At 37.9% G+C, this 24,527-nt stretch overlaps 2 protein-coding genes across 2 annotated transcripts; both read left to right on the top strand.

The window, feature by feature from the left end:
* The first annotated feature begins 302 nt into the window (after positions 1–302).
* Positions 303–9,215, top strand: gucy1a1 (guanylate cyclase 1 soluble subunit alpha 1). The gene is made up of 8 exons (XM_031871432.1): positions 303–691; positions 948–1,015; positions 1,614–1,702; positions 1,830–2,545; positions 3,899–4,384; positions 6,077–6,220; positions 7,457–7,611; positions 7,895–9,215. Exons 1-8 carry the CDS (start codon positions 452–454, stop codon positions 8,055–8,057), a joined length of 2,061 nt encoding a protein of 686 aa, XP_031727292.1. The 5' UTR covers positions 303–451; the 3' UTR covers positions 8,058–9,215.
* An 868-nt stretch (positions 9,216–10,083) lies between these two features.
* gucy1b1 (guanylate cyclase 1 soluble subunit beta 1) lies at positions 10,084–23,023 on the top strand. Its single transcript, XM_031871433.1, has 13 exons — positions 10,084–10,222; positions 10,498–10,571; positions 12,384–12,484; positions 12,599–12,717; positions 13,195–13,392; positions 14,456–14,686; positions 14,889–15,005; positions 15,777–15,910; positions 17,141–17,338; positions 19,313–19,550; positions 20,258–20,398; positions 21,795–21,949; positions 22,254–23,023. The coding sequence occupies exons 1-13, from the start codon at positions 10,220–10,222 to the stop codon at positions 22,396–22,398; spliced, it is 1,854 nt and encodes a 617-aa protein (XP_031727293.1). The 5' UTR covers positions 10,084–10,219; the 3' UTR covers positions 22,399–23,023.
* The last annotated feature ends 1,504 nt before the right edge of the window (positions 23,024–24,527 follow it).

Genomic DNA, 24,527 nt, shown 5'->3' with positions numbered 1-24,527 from the left:
GCACTATAAAACCCATGTGAATACAACATAATTGTTCGTTAGGGGGAGCAGTCTGGTATGATGGGTACCAGAATATACTCATCTAAAAAAAATCCACTGCATGCGAGGAGTCGCCTGTAAATAAGTTCTTATTGCTGATAGGTTGTTCAGCTAAACCAGCCCCATGTGCGCATGGATTGGCCTACTGCTCTTTTTTCTTCAGTTTCTCATTGGCTTTTGGCGATCATAGTTCCCTGCCATCATTTGCCCGTGCAGATTTCAATGAATATTGTATGTGGTAGGTGGCTTTGGTGCTGATCATTTGAATCAGCGAGTCGCGAGGAGGAAGGTATCTTGGATGAGCACACCAGATGATGGAATTTCTCCCAGACACCGCAGCTGCTCGACCAGGACTGTCTCCCTCCGAAATTAGATAAGAAGAGCAGAGCCAGGAGATTATACAGCGGGGGAGATGTTCTGCGCGAAGCTGAAAGAGCTGAAGATATCTGGAGACTGTCCATTCTCCAGCAGCACCAAAAATAATGAGCTCGGAGACTTTCAGGAGCGCTCAACTCACGCCGCGGATTTATTGCCTATTTCTAAGGACGTGCACGGAAAAATAGGTGAGGATCTACCTCAACAGAAGACAAGCAGAGCCAAAGTTAACCTGCATACACTTGGGGAGAGCATCCGAAAATTGGCATGTCCCGAGGTGAGTTTGATTTAGTGATATTCAAACCATGCGAGAACTACAGTATGATTTACATGTATTTATGATGAAAAACCCCAGCTCGACTGCAGTTGTGTGTTTGTCGCATATCTGCCTCAACGTACAGACATCATTACTGATATAAAGATAGTCCTGCTTTTAAAAACAATATTATTTGCGGGCGTTTTTTGCATTTCAATCTGCTGTTCAGTCTTTGCCAAACGATGACCTTTAACTCGCTGAACACTTTGTCATACAGTTTCAAAGCCTGCACACTGCCCTCCAACGAATGATGACACTCTCAGATCAAACCAGGGACTCGGAAAGGTAACACCTCTATTTTAAATACAGCTGCCACCGTAATAACTACACTACTCCTCTTAGACTGCTTTCATTACTGCTGCTGCAGATATCTTACATCCATAATAACAAAAAAGATGAGACTGCATTATTTGGCCCTCTGTTTACATCAATATCCCTTACAAATTTATTTTGACTGACAATAATGTGTAATGCATGCTGCTATGGATACCCGGAGGTAGAGAGTTCCTTACAAATCTGCTGAAAAACACAGTATTATCAAAAATGCCAAGAAGATAATTAAATTATCCAAAAATGTCAAACATCAAGCTGATTGCAGATTCTCAAATGAGAGAAATTGCAGCTCTGTCTTTGTTCATAGTAAACATAATATCTTTGTGTTTTGGGCTGTTGATCAGACAAATAAAACATTGAAAGTCTTAAGATTTGGAAATTATAACAATTTTTTCAAGGCAAAACAAAGCATGAATTAATTGAGAAAGTGTTTGACGGATTATCTGATAATGCAAATTATAGGTAGATGGGACTTTAGTCAGATATTTTGAAAATAAATATTGTCCACTGAGTGATATAAGTGTCTGACTTTGATATTTGTGTCTCGCAGTCCAATCATTTGTTGTAAAGACTATCACAGTTGCACTGATGAGCCGGAACATTTAGTGGAAATGATGAACATTTACTCAACCAAAACAGGTAATGCCACATCTGTCAAATCGTGCAAAATAATAAAATATGTTATTTTTAATTTCAGAATTCAGAATATAAAATTTAGTTTTGTGGGCTTCACATCTTTACCCGTTTCCTTTCATTTGTCCGACAGCGATCCATATGGAAGCTTTGAAAGTTGCTCTTGGCGAGGAGCTCTTCAACATGTGTTATGAGGAGGACGGACACATTTTGAGGGTGGTGGGGGGAGCTCTCCACGACTTCCTCAACAGCTTCAATGTCTTATTGAAACAGAGCAGCACGCCGCCCAACCCGGACAGAAAGGATTGTGTAAACCAACCTTCGGTGCTGTGCTTAGACAAGGATGCAGGTCTGCTTACTGTCTATTTCTTCAACCCCGGCCCGACCACTGAGCTCTTCTTCCCTGGAGTCATCAAAGCAGCTGCCCGCCTGCTGTATCACACCACTGTGGATGTGTTGATGGACCATGCCGGTGCTAAAGACAGCATCTTGCAGTCCAGCCCGCAGCCCAGTCTTCTGTACACAGTTGTAGTTAAGGATGCTAAAAATCGGAGCCCCAGTCCGCTGCGGGCTACCTCAGCTGGAACCCTTCCTACCTCTCTGTTCTCCACCATCTTCCCTTTCCATCTGATCCTGGACCAGGACTTGGTTCTGTTACAAATAGGACACGGGCTCAGGAAGAGACTGCTCAGGAAGGATGGACTGAGGAGGTCCTCTACCTTCCAAGAACAATTCTCTATTGTCTCTCCCCAGATCAAATGTACCTTTCAAGGTATTCTGACCATGCTAAACACACAGTTTATCATTCGGATCAAGCATGGAGTCTCCATCGCAGATAACACAGGGAAGGTATGTCAACATGTCTGCGAGATATAACTTGAAAAGTGACGTCACTGACTAATGAGGCAGAAAATGTCCTCCGGTCATTGTCTTGATAGTAAAATAGAGAGAAAAAATGATGCTATTTATAAGCAGCAGAGCTTATTAGTGTTGTACTCGGGTGCACTTGGCCTGAGGTAGAGATAAACATTATACCCCCAACGGAGATCAGAAGCAAATGTCAAACCATTTCATCCATCAAAGGCACAGCCATGCTCCTGCTATTTATGTGAGGTTGCACAGCAATTGGTCGTCATGATGAGATAAATTATACATCAGTGAGTAAACATGGCAGTGGTATAATAACATTCAGCCAGTGATGCTTCCACTTACTATAACACTAGTCTTCCAGCGGTAGATTTACTATACAGAGTGCAATTAAAACAGGTAAATATCAGTAAGGGTCTCAGTCTCTTGCATCATGGGGTTCGTGATGCATTACTCAGCTGACACGTTCAGCGCTCACAAACATAATGTTCAACATTAATTATGTGACATATTTCAAAATACTCCGGCATGAATGTGGCTCTGTGAGGCTGTAATAAGAAAACAACGTGATAAAAGTTAAGGTCCAAAAATATCGCTGATCTTTTGCAGTCGTGCTAAAGTAAATGTAATAACTGGCACAAGGGTGGTGTCAGAATAATAATAATAAAAAGATGAAAGGTAGGAAGCATTTCCTTCAAAATAGAGTCTTTGGTTTCATTACTGAATCCTTAAATACTTCCAGTTACTACATGAGGAATTATTAGGTTTGTAATTGCTCATGTATTGTTTATCATTAAAGTCAGTACTAAACACTGATGATGATGTTTGCCATGTTAACCTTCTTAGTATAAGGTATTGGCATGCCAATGTTAAAATTAGCTGTAGACAGTTGATGTTGATGGGAATGTAATTCATTTCGAGCCAAAGTACTGCAGAAATTAAAATTTGACCTCATGATGGCGCTAGATGAAAGGTCAGGAGATCTCCAAGGTTCACAAAGAAATGTCTGCACCAAATTCCCAAAAGTTGTCAAGACATTTCCCTTTGAACCACAAATGTCACCTAATGGTGGCCCTAAAGGAAAAGTCAGAGGATCCCCAAAGTCGGTAGGTTTCATTCTCTGGGAATCATGAATGCCTGTACAAAATTTAATGGCAATCCTTCCAATAGTTGTTGTCCAATATTTCAACCGTGGCTAGTAAAAGATTTACTTGGGTTAGATGGGATTTATTTTGATCCACTGGAACATAAATAAACCTTTTGACATTGTTTATTGTTGTGGCTGACAGCTGGTGGAAAAATTAACATTACTCATCATCTGATCTTTCGTTTCAGCTCATGGACCTCAAAGGTCAGATGATCTATGCTTCAGAGTCCAACGCCGTCTTGTTCTTGGGCTCACCATGTGTGGACAAGCTGGAGGAGCTAACAGGCCGCGGCCTCTACCTGTCAGACATCCCTATTCATAACGCATTGCGTGACGTAGTGCTGGTGGGTGAACAGGCCAAAGCCCAGGACGGTCTGAAGAAGCGTCTGGGGAAGGCCAAGGCAGCCTTGGAGCACGCTCACCAGGCACTGGAGGAGGAGAAGAAGAAGACAGTTGACCTCCTCTTCTCCATCTTCCCCGGCACTGTGGCACAGCAGCTGTGGCAGGGCCAAACAGTGCAGGCCAAGAAGTTTGACCGAGTCACAATGCTCTTCTCTGACATAGTAGGCTTCACTGCTGTTTGCTCAAGCTGTACCCCGATGCAAGTGATAACCATGCTCAGTGAGTTGTACACCAGGTTTGATCACGAGTGTGGGGAACTTGATATTTATAAGGTAGGTTAATGGAATAATGGAGTATACTGCTGAGCATTATTTTGATTTGCAAGAGCTGATGACAATGTTAACCCTTTAACCTATGCTTTTTTTTTATCTATTGCAACTGCTGTGTTGAGAATATATGAGACATTTCAGAAGTAGCTGACATTAGACAGATACGTTCATACAGTTTTGTCACAAAATGTTAAAATGTAATTGAGGTTTTAGTATCAAAAGTTTCAAGAAATAAGCACCATCAACCAGTAAACATTCTTGGCTGTATGTCAAACTATTATGCTTCTTTTGGAAAAGTGTGAATGACATGGTACAATACTAAGTCACATTTAATATCCAAGTATATTTGTTTAATACAATCTAAGATGCGACAATAATTATAGGCAATTTACCACATTGAATTTGAACATACAGCCTTACAAATATTATTTTCTGCTAAATGTTTTACCAAATAACAGTTTTTATCTAATTCTGTAGGTACCCTGTAGCCAGTGTATTTAAATAAATCACATTTCAGATTTTACTCATTAATTAACAGTTGACGGTCAATTATATTCTTTGTAAATGTAACCTCCCTAAATGTTTTTCTAATGACGTCCCTGCACTGCCAGGTACAGTATGTAATTGTGGTGAAGGATACAAATATAATAACTTCTGATATTGTGATATTTCTATTCTCATAGATTTTGATATTTGGCTTAAAAATGATCAGAATCAGCTTCAAACCTTAAATTCCCAGACACATCATAAAGGACACAACCTCAGTGTCCATAATGGTACAGTAGCTATGGCCCTGCCTACAGCTCGCTAAAAATACATAAACTGTCTTTTAATGCTCGTTTTTCTAAGGTAACTGTATAGCTGTGACAAAAACCTATATCAAAACGTTAAGAATTAAAAAACTACAGTAGCTCACAGATTAAAAAAAACAGATTAACGTTTCTGTCTTTTGACAAAAAAATGATTTACTACATCAGGTACTATTATAGGGTGTATGAAGTTAAATAATTTGCCTACACAATTTTTTTTAAACAAAATAATACACTATTCCACAACAGGTTGAAAAAACAGAGACTAAAGCTCAACCAACTCCTCTGGTGTCTGCCAAAGGCTGCTAATCTACAGGGAGGTTGGATAATGTAATCAAGGTGTCACGGAAGCATAACAGAGAGAGCAGCATGTTTGACAAATATCTCGTAAAACGCTAGGAAGTCAGAGGTTCCTTCAGGACCCTGTTTCCACTCCACATGTATTAGCCTAAAAATAGTCTCACTTTGTATCTGTCACATAGCTGTTGAGTGCTCTCCGGTCCAGATTTAGAGGTACAAAGTAGAGGAAGAAGAAGACGAAAACCCTTTTGGACTTTTTAATATGACCAGGGATCAAGTACTGTTAGAATTTAAGTTTTATTTCCCCTCAGTTTTTAGCCCTTTGTCTTCTGCTGCAGGATGTAGAGCGAGTCAGATTGTGAAGAGATTTTGATCAATGTCTTCTTCACACTTGTGATTTTTTTCACAGGTTTATTGTATTCATGGCAAAGTAGATTTTTGATCAAGTTTATACTTTCAGGACTAGAGCATTGTGTAGATTGACTGATAAGGAAGGAGGGTAGCAGGGGGCACACACAGCATCTGAAATCTTCTGTCTCAGTTGCTAGGTTAGAAATCATGTTTAATGACCATCTTCTGTATTCAGGTGGAGACTATTGGTGATGCATACTGTGTAGCTGGTGGCCTACACAAGGAGAGCGAGACTCACGCTGTCCAAATTGCACTCATGGCCTTAAAGATGATGGAGCTTTCAGACGAAGTTATGACACCGAATGGAGAACCAATACAGGTATGGGTCAAGAATTGGTTAGCATAATACTCATTTATCCATTTTATGTAACTTCTAACAACGCCAGAGAGTTTTCATATAGTCTAAGTCTAAAAAGAAAAGCCTTCCATTTTAAAAGTAATTAACCCTTCTCCAGCAGAGTAGTTGCTGTCAGTGAACATGTTTTCATGTCTTGGAATTATCTTCTATGTCTGTAGCGAATTTAACACAACATTAACCATGAAGTAAATCAGGAAATCAACTCTCTACATTATGCTTCAGTATGTTACTGTACTGTTACAAATTCTTTATGTAAAGCTACTAAATGAAAGAACTAAAAGTAACAAATATAAACTAAAAAGATTTGTTGACTAAATCAATCGAGGTAAACAAAAAAATGGCAAATTACATGAAATTGTTTTTAAAAAAAGTTGCCAAAAACATCATTACAGTTTGGAAATTAGTTTCCCATTCAATGCAAGTGCAGCCATCAATAAGTATGGTGTCTTGAGTTTAGATGTTTTGTTCTAAAAAATGGATGTATGGTAGATAATATGTTTGTAGCATTTTATTTTGTTCGCCTAAAAACAGTTACATTTTAAAATGTTTTTTTTTCTAAAAATATCAATCTCATCTTTATGTCATGAAACCTCTATGGTACTTGGCACCAAAATTGCCCTTTTAATTAATGATTATTCTGTGGTAACTGTAACCGCTTACACCACTGGAAACAATTAACATATTTCAAAACAGTTGATTTTCAAAAACATGCATCTGCAGTATCTGATGGATTCAGAAAGTTGTTTACACTAAGCATATTTTCTGTATCCTAACAAATGTTCCGAGTGCATTTCCTTCCTCATAAAACATTGACAAATGTTTATTAAAAGTATTTTACATCATGCATGCTTACAGTCCATCCACGTTTACCTTCCGGTTGTTAACTTCACTGCCTTTGTTGGTGCTTTGCTACATTTGTTTGCCCATTTCTCCCACCAACTGTTGATGAACATAATAGCGTGAAAGTGAAGGCAGGATGCGTGTGCATGATCTAAACAAAACTGGGACCCACTCATAAAAAGCATAACTCCGTAGCTCTACTGGTGGTCAAAAACTCTGCAGGGTACCTTTTAAAAAGAAGTACATTTGCTGGGGAATATTTTTTCTGTCAGAATTTGTGCTCTAGTGAGTATTTACAGCAGCAGGGCGGTGATTTTTAGGAGCCTGAATTATGTTGAATTATGCATTTTCCCTCAGATACGTATTGGCCTCCACACTGGTTCTGTACTGGCTGGTGTAGTTGGGGTGAGGATGCCTCGCTACTGCCTTTTCGGGAACAATGTCTCACTGGCCAACAAGTTTGAATCCTGCAGCCTGCCAAGTAAAATCAACATCAGCCCTTCAACCCACAGGTGAAGTAACACAGCCAATCCAGGTTACAAATAATTCCTGCATAACTCTCCTCTAAAACATTTTCTTTGACTGAAAGATGCAAAAAACAAGTAAATGTCAGATTAGAGCCAATACTGTATGATAGCATATGCTTCCAGAAGTGGTTGTTGCAGCGATACAAAAATAAAAAATGCTTTAGACAGGAATTTTAACTTTTAGAACAATACTGTGTTTCTTCTTGTGTCAAATAACTTGCCACATTGTTTTTAGAGTCATGTTTTATTTGTGTGCTCTTTGTCCCAGATTGCTAAAGGATCGGCCAGAGTTTGTCTTTGTCCCCAGGTGCAGACAAGAGCTTCCGGCCAACTTCCCAGAAGACATCCCTGGTATTTGTTACTTTTTGGAGGCCACCTTCAAAACTGACTCTGAAAGGAAGTCAAGCTGCTGCGCAGCCCACAAACATTAGATATGTCAAAATGTAAATGTATCCAGTGAACACAGTGCGAACACCTTGTATATTTTGGTTGAGGGTGTTTAGATATTGATATTTTCAAGCCTATAAGTCAAACTCTTGCAGCTGCTTAGTTACAGACATGTCCGTTTGCTGTCAAACATGAGTCTCGTCTCTGTACAATTATCCATTTGTACAGTTGTAGCGCAGAAAAATACTCACTTCCTTAATTTTTCTTCCAGAATGAGTCAACTCTGCAAGTAGATATGATGTAAAAAGTGGCTTTCTTCGACTGTTTTGTCAATTTTAACATTTAAGAAGTACAACATACATAAAACATGTGCAAAATGTGGCCAAAAAGGGCATACCATTTTTCATGAAATGTCAATAGATGCTTCTGGTTTGCTGTAAAGAATTATATATGTTGTCTTGTTTATTATGATATAGAAATACATTTTGTATGTTGATCCTCAGAGTGATGTTGCTAAACAAACTGGTTTATTTTATCAAGATTGTTTTCTGTAAATATCTTACTGGTCCATTCACACCTGTCCAGACCTGCTGAAAGCCCCTTGGACTGTTTGTACGGCAAAAGAAATCAAGATTGAAACTCAGATGGCTTTGTGTTTCAGTGGAACACTTCATGACAAATTATTTGGAAAAGCTGAAGCAAATGATAAAGTTAATCAAAGATTAAGGAGATGTCCAGTCGTCTTAAACTGAGATTCATTCCTCTCATCAAATGATGTGATGCAGAACAGATTTAGGTGCCTTATGGGAAGTATACAGGCGGGATCACATATGTTTCATGTTAGTTCTACGTGCTTTGTTTTCTCTGCTAAATTTATTCCACAAGATCGGGGCTCAAACTCCATATATATTTGTAATAACATGTAACTGAGACTTCCATTTATTAGACCTATTTATTCAAAGATCGCGTTTTCCTAATACAAGTAAAATACATGTATTTTTTACTTTTCCCCCCCATTGTACACATGTTTATACATTGGGTTTATTGCACTCCTTTCCTATTCAGCGAGAACACTACACAACAAGAATACAATGAATGTTCTACTATCCCTCATAATGATGTGCTTTACTAATTATTGTAATGTAATCAAAGCGCAATAAATATTGACATGAACATACTTAAGCGACTCTTTAAAATATTGTAATATGTAACTAAAGATTTGCAATGTTAATTTATGTTATTGACAAAAAACATCTGACACAATATGCAATGATGGAAACTAGTACATTTACTCAAGTCAGGTACTTGTATTGTTAATTACAATTTTCAGGTATTTTCACATTACTTTAGCACTTTTACACTATGCAAAACAACTGTATGTAGTTAGCAGTATATTTTGAGATTAAGTTTTTACCTAAAATAACAACATGATCAGCTCATTAGACTGTTGTTAGCGATTTAACATATAAAGTTGTTTGAATTAGCTCCCCTTTGACCTGCAACATTACATTGTTATTTAGATGTCAAATCATCAAAAATAGTAATACAATTATGAAATAGGCCTATATGTGTATATATATATATATATATATATATATTGGAATTTTCTTCTGAAACCAGTCATTGTGCATTATGTGTTCTTTTACTTTTGAAGTAAATTCAGCTGATAATACACATTTACTTTTACCCAATAGATTTTTTTTACCCTTTTCTCCTTTATCTACATTTTGAATGCATGACTCTTATTTGTAAAAACAAAATACATTGTGGTATTGCTCCTGTTACTAAAGCAAGACAGAGAAGTAGGCTACTCCTTCCAAAGGATAAGATATTTTTGAAGAATGTTTGCCATACGACTTTTTAGAAAAATATCAAATACATGTATGTGTTACAGTACGCCATTAACATTACTTGTAAAGTTCATAGCGTAAAACATGTTAAATATTAGACACTATGTTGCTGCTTGCAGATATTCCAGGTTCAACAGCATCAGTTGGACAACGCAGCTGTGTTCTCATTGGTCAACGACATCTTACGTAAGACCCTTTCTGATCTACTATTGGACAGACTCCCTGTCAGTTACCGGCTGACTGAACGAAGGGGGAATGGACGCAGAGACACTCAGCATCTGTACCAAGCTGTGAAGGTTGAGTCAGATTCAACGGATTTTGGTTAAAAATAAGGATAAAGAACAGCGGCTGTCATCATGGTATGTTTATTAGTATTTTGTATGATGTTTTATTGCTGGTAAAATAGTTGTTTTGTCGCGCGACGGGGATGCGCTTGCGTTTGACATTTCCTGTAAGGAGACCGCTATGCAGCTAATATAATTTCCCTGATTATAGTGAACTGTGCATATTAACATATTGACGTTGCCTATAGTTTAAAAACATGCATACATATGTATGTTTCATGAAAACTGTGTTCCCATGACATAATATTGACGTTGCTCCTGTTTTGTTTTTTTTTATTCTAAATTTACAGTATGGTTTTGTGAATCACGCCTTGGAGCTCCTCGTTTTAAGGAATTACGGTCCGGAAGTGTGGGAAGATATCAAGTGAGTTTGTGTATCTAGTGTTTACTATTCGGCCCTGGTGGTATCATAGGTTACACTGTGGCCAACCAGACATCAACAGGGACACAACACAGGGCTATTGTACAGTCAGCTCACCGACAGAGGGGATAGACATTCGCCTTTCCTGTAATGATTAACCTTCATCCTCTGCAGCCTAACACTGAAACTCTGTTGGTAAATATTACATTTTAAATTGTGTCCAACAGAAACCTCACTTTTACACAATTTGGTTATAGCAGGCTGAAATTTAGGCCAGAAAACATTTGTTGGATGAAAAGTAGTATTACAACAATGTGCTCCTATACATTCAACATATTACTAAGTAAAAATATGCAAGTACGATCAACAAACTGAAAAGTATCCAAAGTCAAATATTATTATTTTTTCTCATTGATAGAAATGCTCCCTGTAAGTGATATATTATTTGATTATTATTATTAAAGCATTAATGTGGAGTATCAATTGTATTGTTGTAGTTGGCCGAGGTGGAATCTCTATGGCTTTATATCATTTTGGGTAGTTTAATTGAAAACAATGTATCATCTGCAAATCAAACTAATTCTAGATGTCAATTAAATGCAGTAAGGTAAAAAAGTACAATTGTTCCCTGTGAAATGTGCAGTAGAAAGTACAAAGCAAATTAGAAGCACTCTGAGGTCATGAGTCAAGGAACCCTAAAATTAAATCAAACATTCAAAATGATCAATCGCTAAGAAAAAAAATGTTTTTCTTTTTTAAATTGGTGTATTAGAGGTAGGAGAGTTTCCTCAACCCATAAAAGGTAATCCTTAAATGAATCTGAAGAAAATAAAAATCACCAAATTAGGAGATACGTGGTTTTCACTGGACAGTGACTCTGCAGACTACCAATAATACAACTCTGGTGGGAGAATACATGTAAATATATGAATAAAGTAAACCCCCTGCCATCCAATGTAGCTTTTGGGAGAATGTGATGCACCCCATTCCAACACATATCCGTAGGATCAATGTCTTCCACTATCATTTTTTCAGCATGTTAAAATGTTCGGCTCAAACTGCCCTGGACATGACCCTCTCTAAAAGAAATGTAGAAAAAACAACCAAACAGAAGAAAAAAAAAGACGCAGCTGCTGCGTTGCGTAAATGTTTTCAGAGTGGTCATTCTTCAGCCACCACAAAAAGAACTAAAGCTCTCTACAGCGTCTTTTGTTATCTTTGCAAATGTAACACATTGTTATTTAATGCTCAATTGATCATATTTGGTCTGTTTTCAGATATTTGGTGAGCTGAATCATTTAAAAATAAATTCTTATTTTCTTTACAAAAGCTTTCAAGGCTTGGTATGTTTTTTCAGCTGTTACACATTCTGATAAAATGGCGGCTGCTGCTCGGGGTTGTACATCTTCACTGTTTTCTCAGCTAAACAGGACTAATCAGAACCTCATTAAGTCTTCTGACAATTTAAAAAGAAAAAAAAAAAGGTTGTCAAATGTATAAATAGAGCTCGGAGCTGTGCTTTTTGCAAATGACATACAGTAGATCAAAACCTGTTTTGTACTTGTTCAACAGTAGTTTTAAAATCCCTTCAAAGCAATATGGAAACCTTTTCTAATCAGAAATTAAGACAGCTCAAACTGTCTGGCCACAAATAAGACAAAAACGTTTTATTATTCCTGTTTATAGACGTCCTTCTGTGATATAAACATCAACAGAAAACCAATTAAAAACAGGCAAAGCCATTGGTTGCCTACAATTACTTTTTATTCCTGCTGTGACATTTGCTCATAATTGGTGGCTTCACTTTGTTTTCAGGAAGGAGGCTCAGCTTGATATCGAGGGTCAGTTCCTCGTTCGAATCATATATGAAGATGGCAAAACATACGACCTCGTTGCTGCTGCAAGTAAAGTTCTCAGTAAGTGACAGCAGGCTTTTTCCAGTTGTTGGGAGAAAGATTTCTCTACATGTGATGTATTATCAACATAATAATTTGTATCAAATTACTGATGAGATCCTGTCTGTATTTCAGAGATCGATGCAGGAGACATCTTGCAGATGTTTGGGAAGATGTTTTTTGAATTTTGCCAGGAATCAGGATATGACACCATCTTGCGAGTGTTGGGATCAAATGTTCGTGAATTCCTGCAGGTAGGCTCACTCCTCTTTGGATGTTGATATTAACCAACATGTTTGAAGGGGATCGCTACACATGAACATCAGTTTACTCATTACAAGGTGTCCTGCTCAGCCAGTGAAAACACAGAATCACAGAAAGCATGCTTTAATAACTGGGGCTATGGAGTTTGAAAGACGTGGACATTTACTGGGCAGGGAGGGTCTAATTAAAGATGCTATTGTTTTGCATTATGGGAATTGTAGGAGTCTACCTTTTTGACTTATACTTGGGACTAAAAGTCAGTCAAATCTCAGCCTCCACCGATCCAGTTTTGAATGTTAATTTTGTAATGTCTCTCACAAGTCCCGTACTTCTTTAATGATTGTTTAAACAGCATCATTGTACCTCTATACGAACCTCTTATACAAACTTATTATACCGTAGCCTTGTTTTAATTACTGGTGGTGTGTTTGGATGTTGCATATTTCATCTTTTATCTATATTTCCAGAATTTGGATGCTCTACATGACCACTTGGGTACCATTTATCCTGGGATGAGGGCTCCCTCGTTCCGCTGCACCGATGCAGAGAAGGGGAACAATCTGATTCTTCACTACTACTCAGAGAGAGAAGGCCTGCAAGACATCGTGATTGGCATCATCAAAACGGTCGCTCAACAAATCCATGGGACCGAGATAGAGATGAAGGTCTACTTTGCTGTTTTTGTTCCTTATTTGGTGCTCTAATGGCTCACTTTGCTTCGGATGATGAATGCAGATGCTTTTACGTTTTTCTGTGTTCCTCTCCTAATTTATGGTTCAACATTCAATGAAGCCTTTTAGTCCCTGAAATGTTTTGTTTCAGAATATAATTCAAGACGTAATAATGTGAAGATTAGATAAGTAGTTCCAAAACATCCAAACGGGATCAGTGCTGCGCTGTGACAACTGCAGTTCAGCAGAGAGTTTTTGGCTAATGTCTGTGAGTCAGAGGATATTTTTAGATCCAAGTTATAGAGTGTCTTGGGAGTCTTTCAGTGAGTTGTTTTCTTCCGCTGTTTTATTTTAACTTTGTCAAACTGTGGATGAATTTAAATTGGCCGTTGACTGCATGTTTATTAGATAATTCATCCAAAGGAGATATCCATATTTTTGATCTTGGCTTATTTGCTCAACAACACAAATATGATTTTGTCTAAACTAGTATGACAAAACTCTATATCATAAACTATCATTGATATTTGTATTTGTTTGTTAATGTGCAGCCACATTTCACAGCCTGTACTCTGCACCAATACCTGCAGCCTGTTACTCTCATGACGTCCTCTGTACTTTGGCTGGAGTTCATCCTTCCTTTTAAAAAGGAGCAACATTTTTTCTGAAACCTGCTGATATTGTACAGACGGGATCATATTTTTCAGCCATTGTGTGTATAATGCAAAAAAGGAAAATGGCAGACTCTCCAAATATGACACCCAATTTCTGGAAATATTAGCCACTGTTGCTGTGGCAACAGGGTGCAGAGACAGCAGCTTGACGTCAGCAGGCCTTATGCCCATAAACCCACTGAATAATGTAATTTTACACCGTCTTGGTTCAATAATAGACCCAATATCATCATTAATGGAATAATATTAATGGAACTGATATTTCGTGGGTGAAATTAAAAACAGTATATTGCTGTAACCATGTGCAGCAATAATATAGTCAAGTTTAATTCAATTTTATCAACCTCAATTTTTGATCTGTTATTCAACTTCACCCGATTCAGATGATCCAACCGAAAGGCAAGGATTGTGACCACATCAAGTTTCTGATTGAAGAGAAGGAATCAGAGGAAGAGGCTTTCTACGAGGACCTGGACGGCTTTGAGGAGAACGGTACACAGGAGACCCGGATCAGTCCGTACACGTTTTGCAAGGCCTTCCCGTTCCACCTGATGTTTGACAAAGACCTGATGCTCACACAGTGTGGGAACGCCATTTATCGAGTCCTGCCTCAGGTGTGGATTATGTAAAAAGTCTGTTTTACATGCAGCAAACACTTTCATTAAAGTCAGCTCTTGATTATGTTTTAGTTTGACTTGTACTTGTCTCAGAGTCTGACTTAGTTTTGGATGCCCCGAATGCAGCAGTAATTAATTATATAGATAAAGCAAGAACATTCTAATCTCATTTGAAATATGTACATATTTTATTCCCCAGCTCCAGCCTGGCACCTGTATCCTCCCTTCAGTGTTTTCTTTGGTCCGCCCTCACATTGACTTCAGCTTTAACGGCATCCTTTCCCACATCAACACCGTGTTTGTTCTGCGCAGCAAGGTACACATGCCATTTCATTTGTTTTTTGTTACAGCGTTGTTGGCCAATCACGTCAATACTTTTCTCATATTAGCATTCTTTTAGGCACTATGGTCAAAACAGGGTTTGACTGAACATGACAGAATGTGTTTATAGTCTTATATATTAATATTTATGAGCTCACTGATATTTTTAGCATCTGCATAAGACTTTGAATCCGTGGGTTTCATCAACACTATGGATTATATTGTTTACATGCTCAGAAGCATGCAAACAGCTGATCAAGAAAAGAAACTGACATACCATTTTATATGGCAGTTTATGCATAAAGCAAGGAGAGCAAAGATCTAAATGTCCTGAAAAATGCATGCAAGATAGATATTTCTAAAAAAAGTTCAGAAACTGAGAAAATTATTATTAATATAATTTTTTTAGGTATTGAGAAGCACAGATTTCAGTTAGAAATCAAATATAAGCTCAAGATGGAAAATGCATTTGTGTTAAAATAATTGCTACCATGCCTTGAAAAAGCATTCCAGCAGATTGTTCACCGTGGAGACACTAGTCTCAAAGCGCTGGCACTCCTGGGATACTAAAAAGTTGATATTTTGTCTTTACACACATACAATCTGAAATTCTACTTTCGAATGGGGGATGATGCATGTGACACTTTAGGCAAAAAAACATACCGATTTAAAAATAAAGAGTGCGCTAAACAGGTGCCTATTTTTGAAGCAGATTTAGAGAAGAACATATAATGTAATGTTCATAAGTGTGATGTAATCCTGACAGGAGGGCTTGCTGAATGTGGAGACTGTAGAGAACGAGGACGAGCTGACGGGGGTGGAGATCAGCTGTCTGAGATTGAAAGGACAGATGATTTACTTGCCAGAGGCGGAGAACATCCTTTTTCTTTGCTCACCCAGGTAAACTCACAGTCTGTCCTGACAGAAGCACAGAGTGAATATACACACATCAAAAATACAGATTATCTTTGACCCACTGAAGAAGAACGCACCAATTTCTGGCAGAGATTACCGTTCTGAAATTCTAAATTTCAATGTGTTTATTCATTTCGATGAAAGCCATTGCTGTTCTATGCATATATAAATAAAACCCTCTATTTACATAAACTAGAATTTTAGATACAATTGAGAAGTTATTACAATTTGTCGGTAACTTCTCAATACTATTTATTCCCTACTGCTAATTAAAAACAAATGGCTATTGCTGAATACATAAATGTTAAAAAAAGGGTCTCAAACGTAAAACATCTGGGCACTTTAGCTTTTAGTAAATCTTACTCGAACAGGAGTAAACAGTTGGGGACTATTTTCAGATGCAGATCAATATGTAACAGCAAGTATATTATGGCAGCAAGTTAGTAATAGTGAGATTGACCTAAAGTAAACTATCATGCTCACCTTAATAAAGGGATGTGTCACCCAGTGCAATGGTGTGCCTCATTTATGCATTTTTTAAAAAGGGTATTCCAGCAATTTAGGCGTTGATGAAGTTGGACGTTCAATAAGTATGGGTCAAGCTCCAACAACACTGGATCCTACATTTCCCATAATGCAACTTGATAGCAACTTCTGTGACGTCCAAGCCAATCAAACTACAGATTTACATGTTGTGCAATCTTTGTTTTACTTTCATTATAAGACATTATAAAACTGTCTGCACAGGATAAGTAGTACTAAACATGCTCATGTTGAAGGGAGACGCCACTGCAGTAATGCTATTAATTCCAATATAATCTCAGTAAGGGCAATACGATTATGTATTTCATGCAGTTAAACAAGCAAACAATTTATTTCAAGAGATCTTGTCCTCACAGATCAAAGATCCGTGTTTTCATAAAAGGTTACTGCCTGACAGGATATAACAGGGCCAGAAACATAAGAACATGCTTATTCACCTGACCAGATAACACTCATACAACATAGTGTCTGACCTCACACTTAACAGGAACCTTTATCTGGAGACAGTAGTCTTGGCCCTGAAAGGACGACAATGATCTCACAGAAAAAAGGCTGCAGTTTTCCTTTTACTCACAGACACAAATCAAACAGTTTCTGCCATTTCCTTGTGAAAATAACAAAGATAAAGAATACCAAATGAGTATCTGTTTTCTCCTTTCTGTGTTTGTCTAGTGTTATGAACCTGGATGATCTCACACGAAGGGGGCTTTACCTGAGCGACATCCCACTACATGACGCCACGCGTGACCTGGTGCTGCTTGGGGAGCAGTTTCGTGAGGAGTACAAGCTGACCCAGGAGCTGGAAATCCTGACAGATCGTCTGCAGCACACACTCAGGGCCCTGGAGGACGAAAAGAAAAAGACAGACAGGTTAGACTATTTATTACTCAGGTGTAAACTGCAGCTTTTAGTTTAAGAAAGGATCCTCAAACCTGCTAGATATTTTTTGATCCAACCTCAGCAATGCAAGAATCGCTCATATGTGTGGTATTTCAAAAGTGAGTCCTTTGCGCCAGTAGTTTCTAACCTTTGTTTGGTAAGTTGACCTGTGAACCCTCATCAAAGAGTTCAAGCAAATAATTATTTCTTACATTCTCAAATTGTAGAATATTCCCCAATCAGGACTGTAATAGCGGATTACCAGGTACTGTGATTAACACAATGGATGTGCACTGAGGCACAAGGAAGAGACCATTATTTATTGCAGACAATGGTAGGGCAGGTGAGGCTGACACAATCAATTATGGTTTTATCTTAACAGACATTTTTTTACCATGCATTATCATCATACACTTTAACACATAGGAAGCAAGTATCTGCTATAATTGACAAGAATTACACAATGTACAATCATTGTAACTTATCATACATAACTAAAGCATCAAGGTACAGCAAACATAAATGCACTAAGAGCATAGGAACTAACATTTTCACTCAAACAACTGTTGCCAGTAGAGAGCCCAGATAAAGCAAAGAGCTCGCACCCTGAACTCAATCCCATATACAGTATATACATGTAGGCTCAAATCAAGCCAGGCTCCTCCCACTTCCTGCTCCTCCTCAGACAGCTCCGCCTCCAGACCTGCACAAATAGTTTAATTAAAATATTTTTTGACGCCCGATGGAGGTAAAACGACATAATGTACCTAGTAAAAAGCAAAGACAAGACAAATCTCATAAAGTTATGTACCAGAAAAATATGTGTTCTCATTTGTCCTAATTTGTTAATTATGTAATAATCCCTTGAATTTATATTGTGATCCCTTTAGTGTAGCTGCATATTAAAGTCATAATCATGTGTAATTTTACAGTATACGTAAGCCCTGTCATTATCTGTAGGTTGTGAGTCAACCTCAAACCCAAAACAAGAACAGTTTCCTCTGTTGGAGAAATAGGTGGCAAAGGGAGGTAAAAGAGTCGTGTCTTCAAGTATTCCCTTTTATGGACGGACTTGAGACAAGAAACACAAGATACAGATACAGCAGGACCCTAACAGGTGTCACTCCCGTACAGTTATGTTGAGGCTACGTAGGACAGTAGGACCACCTAGAGTCAGAATCTATTGTTATACTTAAAGTTGATACTTGCCTTAGCTACTCTTCAGTCCCTGTTATGGTGAAGACAGTTGGGTTGGAGACAGAAAAGGGCCTGTCATAGTAATTTGGCACAGCAGTGTGTGACAGCTAGAGAGCAGCACAGAGGTGGAGCGTGGTCTTTATTAAGACTGCTCCCTGTCTTCTTATAGGAAAGGACTTTCCCTCTGCCTCTTGGATCTCTACATTATTATTCTCACCATTCTCCGGTCTCAATGTGCCTTGGGACTCGAACATGGATTGGAATTCATGGCTCCTCTCTAAATATTTAAAAGGAACGCTTTAAAACACAGTGTTTCATGATAATGAACATACATTTATTCTGTTTTTGCTGCTGTTCAGGTGTGTACCATACCAAGAGAAAAACATGCACTTGTGTATGTGGATTGTTAAAGATAATACAGATGAATATAGTCTGGTCTCCTGGGTAAATATACTTCCATGTGTAGATTTTGAGCGGTGACCGCTATCTGTTCTGTATGTATCATGTGTCTTCAAATTATGACGCATCATGGAAGGTATTTCACTTTAAACAGGCTGCCATGATCTAAGCAGTTACCATAGAAACACCACCCTCCCATCTGAGAGCAGCTTGTATAGCGAAATGACCAAAAGGTGGTGGGTGAGCAAATAAAATGCTGATCCAAAGGATGGACTTTAGTCTGGCAGCCCAAGCCCATCAATCTGCTGCTCGAGTACACCATAACTACGCTTTTACTTCAAATGTTCATTTCTCTTCCTCCCTTTTTAGATTGCTCTATTCCGTCCTGCCGCCGTCTGTTGCCAACGAGCTGCGACACAAGCGGCCTGTCCCAGCTAAACGCTACGACAACTTGACTATCCTCTTTAGTGGCATTGTGGGATTCAATGCCTTCTGCAGCAAGCACGCCTCGGCGGAGGGAGCCATCAAGATAGTCAATCTGCTCAATGATGTTTACACACGCTTCGACATCCTGACAGACTCTCGGAACAACCCTTATGTATACAAGGTTGGAAGCAAGAATTTTACCATGACAGTATATCATACACTTGTGTACATTTCTCTCAGTAAATAGAAGAGATGGACCTATGCAGCAAATGACACTAAAATTGAGAATATTAGGGCTTTTAACTGCTGTGTTCTGAGCTGGTTCTTCAGCTTAAATGCACCAGTGAAGCACACAGACCATATTGGTGAAGATTGTTACGCATTTATGCACATACAAGTCAGCAAGAGTTACAGTATTTAGTTGATGTATTTAGTCCCCATAAGAATAGTATTAACTTCTAAACACAGTGTAGTTTTACAGTGGGACTGGGCCATTTTATGGGCCTCATGCAGCAGATTTACACTCCCAGGCTTTCAGACAAGAATGCACTTTAAGAAGTCAAACAGACCTCGGCACTTCCAGGGGATCGGCTTCAGGCACTGGGTCACCAAAAGAAGTAATATTTACTCTACAAGCTGAATGGCTAGGTGGTCCTAGGGTTTTAGCAGGGCTCAAAGAGGCCCCCGAATGTCTTAAAGCTGATGTAAGTGTTTAAGTGTTTATTTCAGGGTGTTTCAGTTTATTTCTAGCTGCACTGTGCATACAATAAACCCTTTGTAGCACAGTGGGAACAGATGATTTCACACAAATTGAAAGTAATTACAAAAGATAAAATTGGTTATGATGAAATTCACATGAAGAATTACAAAATGTCTGTGTTCATACAGGTGGAAACGGTTGGTGATAAGTACATGACAGTGAGCGGCCTACCAGAGCCGTGCACACACCACGCCAAGTCCATCTGCCATCTCGCCCTTGATATGTTGGAGATTGCTGGACAAGTCAAAGTCGATGATCAACCAGTACAGGTGTGAAATGGTTCAGAAATGTTTTTTGGTATTATATTGGTTATGTACTTATTAAAAGGTCTGTATGATAAACTGCCAAAACTGCCAAACTCTAAGTACTGTCGTTTGTATGTTTATACATCAGCTATACTGAGCAAACACCAAATTCGTTTTATAGTGTTTTATATTTTCAATGTCATATTTCTCTAATTCTTTTAAATTATCCAAATAACATGCTAGACTGCCATACTCTTGGCCACAAAAATCTCATAATGAATTTTTAGATGGGCAGATGGTTTGTGTGTGTGTGCACATTAGCAATATTAATTAATTAATTTATTGAATACTGTATGACTGTTTTACTTCACACGCAGCAGTTTGTTTTTAGCAATGCGTCTGTTATTTTGGCACATATAATTTAGGCATTTTGGAGCGTAGTTTCTTAATATTGCTCAGAAAATTCATACATTAAAATACAGTGTCAGACCCAACGAATACTGCTGGCATTCAACCTAATATGACCAACACTTTACCCGCAAGGATTTTGAGATTGATTTTTGCACAATTGTTTCTGTGCAGGTGGAAATATTTCCACGCTGAAGTAACGCACAGACAAAAGTTTGGATAAAAAACAGCAGACTTTTGTTTAACTGACTGTTGGAGATTGTTATTGTATCAATGACTGTTGAGACTTGACTTTGGAAAATCATGTCTTGTTAACAAAAGGCTGTTTATTTTGGGACATGGCACTGGCAGAAGTGAAGTCCGGTTTAGCAGCAGAAACGGACTCAAATCATCTCACAATCCTGTGTCTAAAAATAGATCATCATCCGTCTCAGACACTCTCAGCGTGTTCATGCTCTGAAGACAACAAGCACTCAAGTGCCTACAGGTTCAAGTGTAAATATTAGTCTGTAGATCAGCTGGGGCTACTTTTGGAATTGCCAGCTTTTTGCTACCTAAAATAGGTTTTGAAAAACATAAATATATATATATATAAAATGTTGTTCATGGAGTGATTCCTGCCAAATGTTGCAGCTTTTCAGTCACTAGCTTTAATAATTTGTGCCAACAAACTAAGAGAAGCATTCAGCTGGACAGTTGCTTGCATTTGTTTTCTCTCTTTCTGTCGAGCACAACTCATTTACCTCCTTGATTTGACATTTACACAGGTTTATTTGAATGCTTTTCTAATATTTCATGACCACCGTTTTGAAGATAAATCTGGTCTGTCATGTGCTGCTTTAAGTAATGAATTGACCGCAGATAACCACTGATCAGTGCTCTGTTTATGCTAGAATAAATATTTAAGCTTGTTGCAAGTACAGGTATATCTTTGGCATATTTATTTACTTTGGTTATATTATAAACGGACAGACGGTGGAAGTCTCCTTTTTCATTCCCCTTTCTTTTCCAGATCACTATTGGGATCCACACCGGAGAAGTGGTGACTGGCGTGATTGGCCAGAGGATGCCCAGGTACTGCCTCTTTGGAAATGCCGTCAACCTCACAAGTCGTACAGAAACTACCGGCGAGAAGGGAAAAATAAACGTCTCAGAATATACGTACCGGTAAGTAGAAGTACAATTGCATATTGTCATCAGTTTTTTTCATTCATGTCAAGTGTTGTTTAGATTTTATCATTGTCTGTAGACTTGGTTAAACAGTAGTATAAGTCATTTCTCAAGCAAATATCAGTGTTAGACATGAAGGACAGGTTTTAATCAATTTCAAATATAAACCAGTATGTCTGTTTTAGTGAATTTGATGTTCATTGTCGACTCAAAAGTGTTATCATGGCATTCGTGAAAATAAGATACAGAATCCCCCCCGGACCATACAGTGATTTATGATGGTGTTGACGTTGTATTCCAGGTGTTTGCAGTCCGCGGAGAATGCTGACCCTCAGTTTAATTTGGAGTATCGTGGCCCCGTCACCATGAAAGGAATGAAGGAACCGATGAAGGTGTGGTTTCTGTCGAGGAAGCCCACAGACACACAGTCCACCACAGTTAGTTAGAGCTCAACACCACGATTTTCATCTAACAGAAGCTTCAGTAAATGTCACACATTCTGAGGCAGGGATGAGCTGGATCAGGTAAAATAAAACAATGATAATCTATCCGTAGACATATAGATATTTATGATATGAGGAGCCTGTACCATTGCTCTTCCATGCTTGTTTCTGCTTGACCATGATCTGTTGTGACCTCACTATTTTTTTAGCGTAGACACAGTAGTGAAGTGTTTTATAAATCGTAGAGGTTAGTGATATTCAAGTTTAATACATTTTTGGACTAGGTACGCTCACATTGTTATTGTACATAAATTAACTAAAGGTTTTGATAAGCAAAACATTTTCAATCAATCTTAAATAATTTTAGTTTCTTATTTTGTCATATACTGTATTTGTTCTATATTGGGAATTTATAGTCTTCACTCTATCAGCCCAAATACATAATGAGTGTAATAAAAGAATATACTTTAGCTTGATATCATGTATGTGCCAAAACATTAATGTCACTATTCGAGGCACCCATTTTTTGTTCATTGGCTTGGAGAGTTTTACGCTGGCATCAAAACCAAAACCCCCAAAAGCTACTGTGCCAAGTAGAGTTCATTCTGTATTTCTTTATTCTTTAAAAGTCCCAAATTATACATGTTGAGCCGTTACCGAATAATCAGATTATCTCGGTGATAATTGAAAATACACAAACTACTTTATTTGATATACTGATTGCACCTCTTTACTCACTTTTTGTCTGCTTTCATGAAATAAGTAGCATTTTCAGTTTAACTAAACGTTGTTGAGATATTGTTAATGATCTACATATTCATGGTTAACATTGTGTCATTTGGTATTTATTATCATAAGAACTATTAACTATGTACACTTTATTATGGGTGAAACTACTGTTTGTGCCTCTATAAATTCAACTATTTGCATTAGAAATTTTAACACCTTATTTTTCCAAAGTCATTATTTAATGTCACATACTGTCCTTGTGATGAATCCTCTCCTCCATGTAGCTTCCTGTGAAAGAACCAAACAGGTGCCTCTTGTACTGTACGAGTGCATTTCTGTGCTTGTAAGACATGGTTGTTTCTGCTGGGAGGTAACTAATAAAACAGTCTTAAGAAGTGTTGGTTACTTGATATTTCCTTTGTACAACACATGCTTTGCTGTCAACCTACTCATTGTGGCTCTTATCAAGATACAATATTACAGATTAACAGAGAAGGTAATGCATTGTCGTTACTTTCACTGAAGGCAGTGTTTTAATACATAGAGACATCAGTGCAAGTTGATAACAATAATATAAAGCAGATTCTTTGGAAAGAGCTCTCTCTGGTGGCTAGTCAGGGGATTATAATCCTGAGGACAAAACAGCCATAAATGTGAAGTCTTCACCATGTCACTGTGCATTTCTGACACACCTGCTGCTGTTATTGCCACAGCAAGCTTTTCACTTTTATGCATAGCATATTTCTTAAATTAAAAGTAAATTTGTATTAGTTCATTTTGCAAGGTGACGGTAGTTTAATTAAGCTTTGATCATTGGTGCTTTTTTCAAAATATTTACAAATTGAGATTTTAGATGAATAATAATAAGTGATGTGGGTATAAAGACCAAGTGGGTAAAAGCAAATAATAGAACAGTAAGTGTAGAAAATGACATCACTTTACTGCAACACATCCCAAATTAAGTTATCATGATCTAAGACAATAATTAGTCTCATATCACAATATTACAGTGTATTGTTTATTAACTACTGTTCATCCCTAATAAGTCTTATTTAAAGCGTTATCATTGAGCACACCAGTTTATATACATTGACTCATTGGACTGAAATATGAAAAGGATCACTCAGTGAGGATGATCATCCAACTGTTCTGCTTCCTTCAGCTTTTTATCTTTATCTTTTCATTTACCTTTTTAAGCCTCTTTTAGCTCCTAATTATGGTTTTACAGACAAACATTTACTCTGTAGCTCAGAAGTTAGCAAAACAACCAGAAGTAAAAGAAGAGCTGGCCTTACCTTCATCAGGATGAATTCGTGTTGTTTTGTGTAAACTGGGTGGGTAAATTAGATGATTGTTTGCTAACCAGTTAGCTAGAACTACTTAGGCCTTTGTCATAGCAGGCA

This window comes from Anarrhichthys ocellatus, unplaced genomic scaffold (genome assembly GCF_004355925.1).
Source record: "Anarrhichthys ocellatus isolate YVR2014 unplaced genomic scaffold, GSC_Weel_1.0 scaffold58, whole genome shotgun sequence".
NCBI classification, from domain to species: domain Eukaryota; kingdom Metazoa; phylum Chordata; class Actinopteri; order Perciformes; family Anarhichadidae; genus Anarrhichthys; species Anarrhichthys ocellatus.
This window is presented reverse-complemented; position numbering and strand designations above follow the sequence as displayed.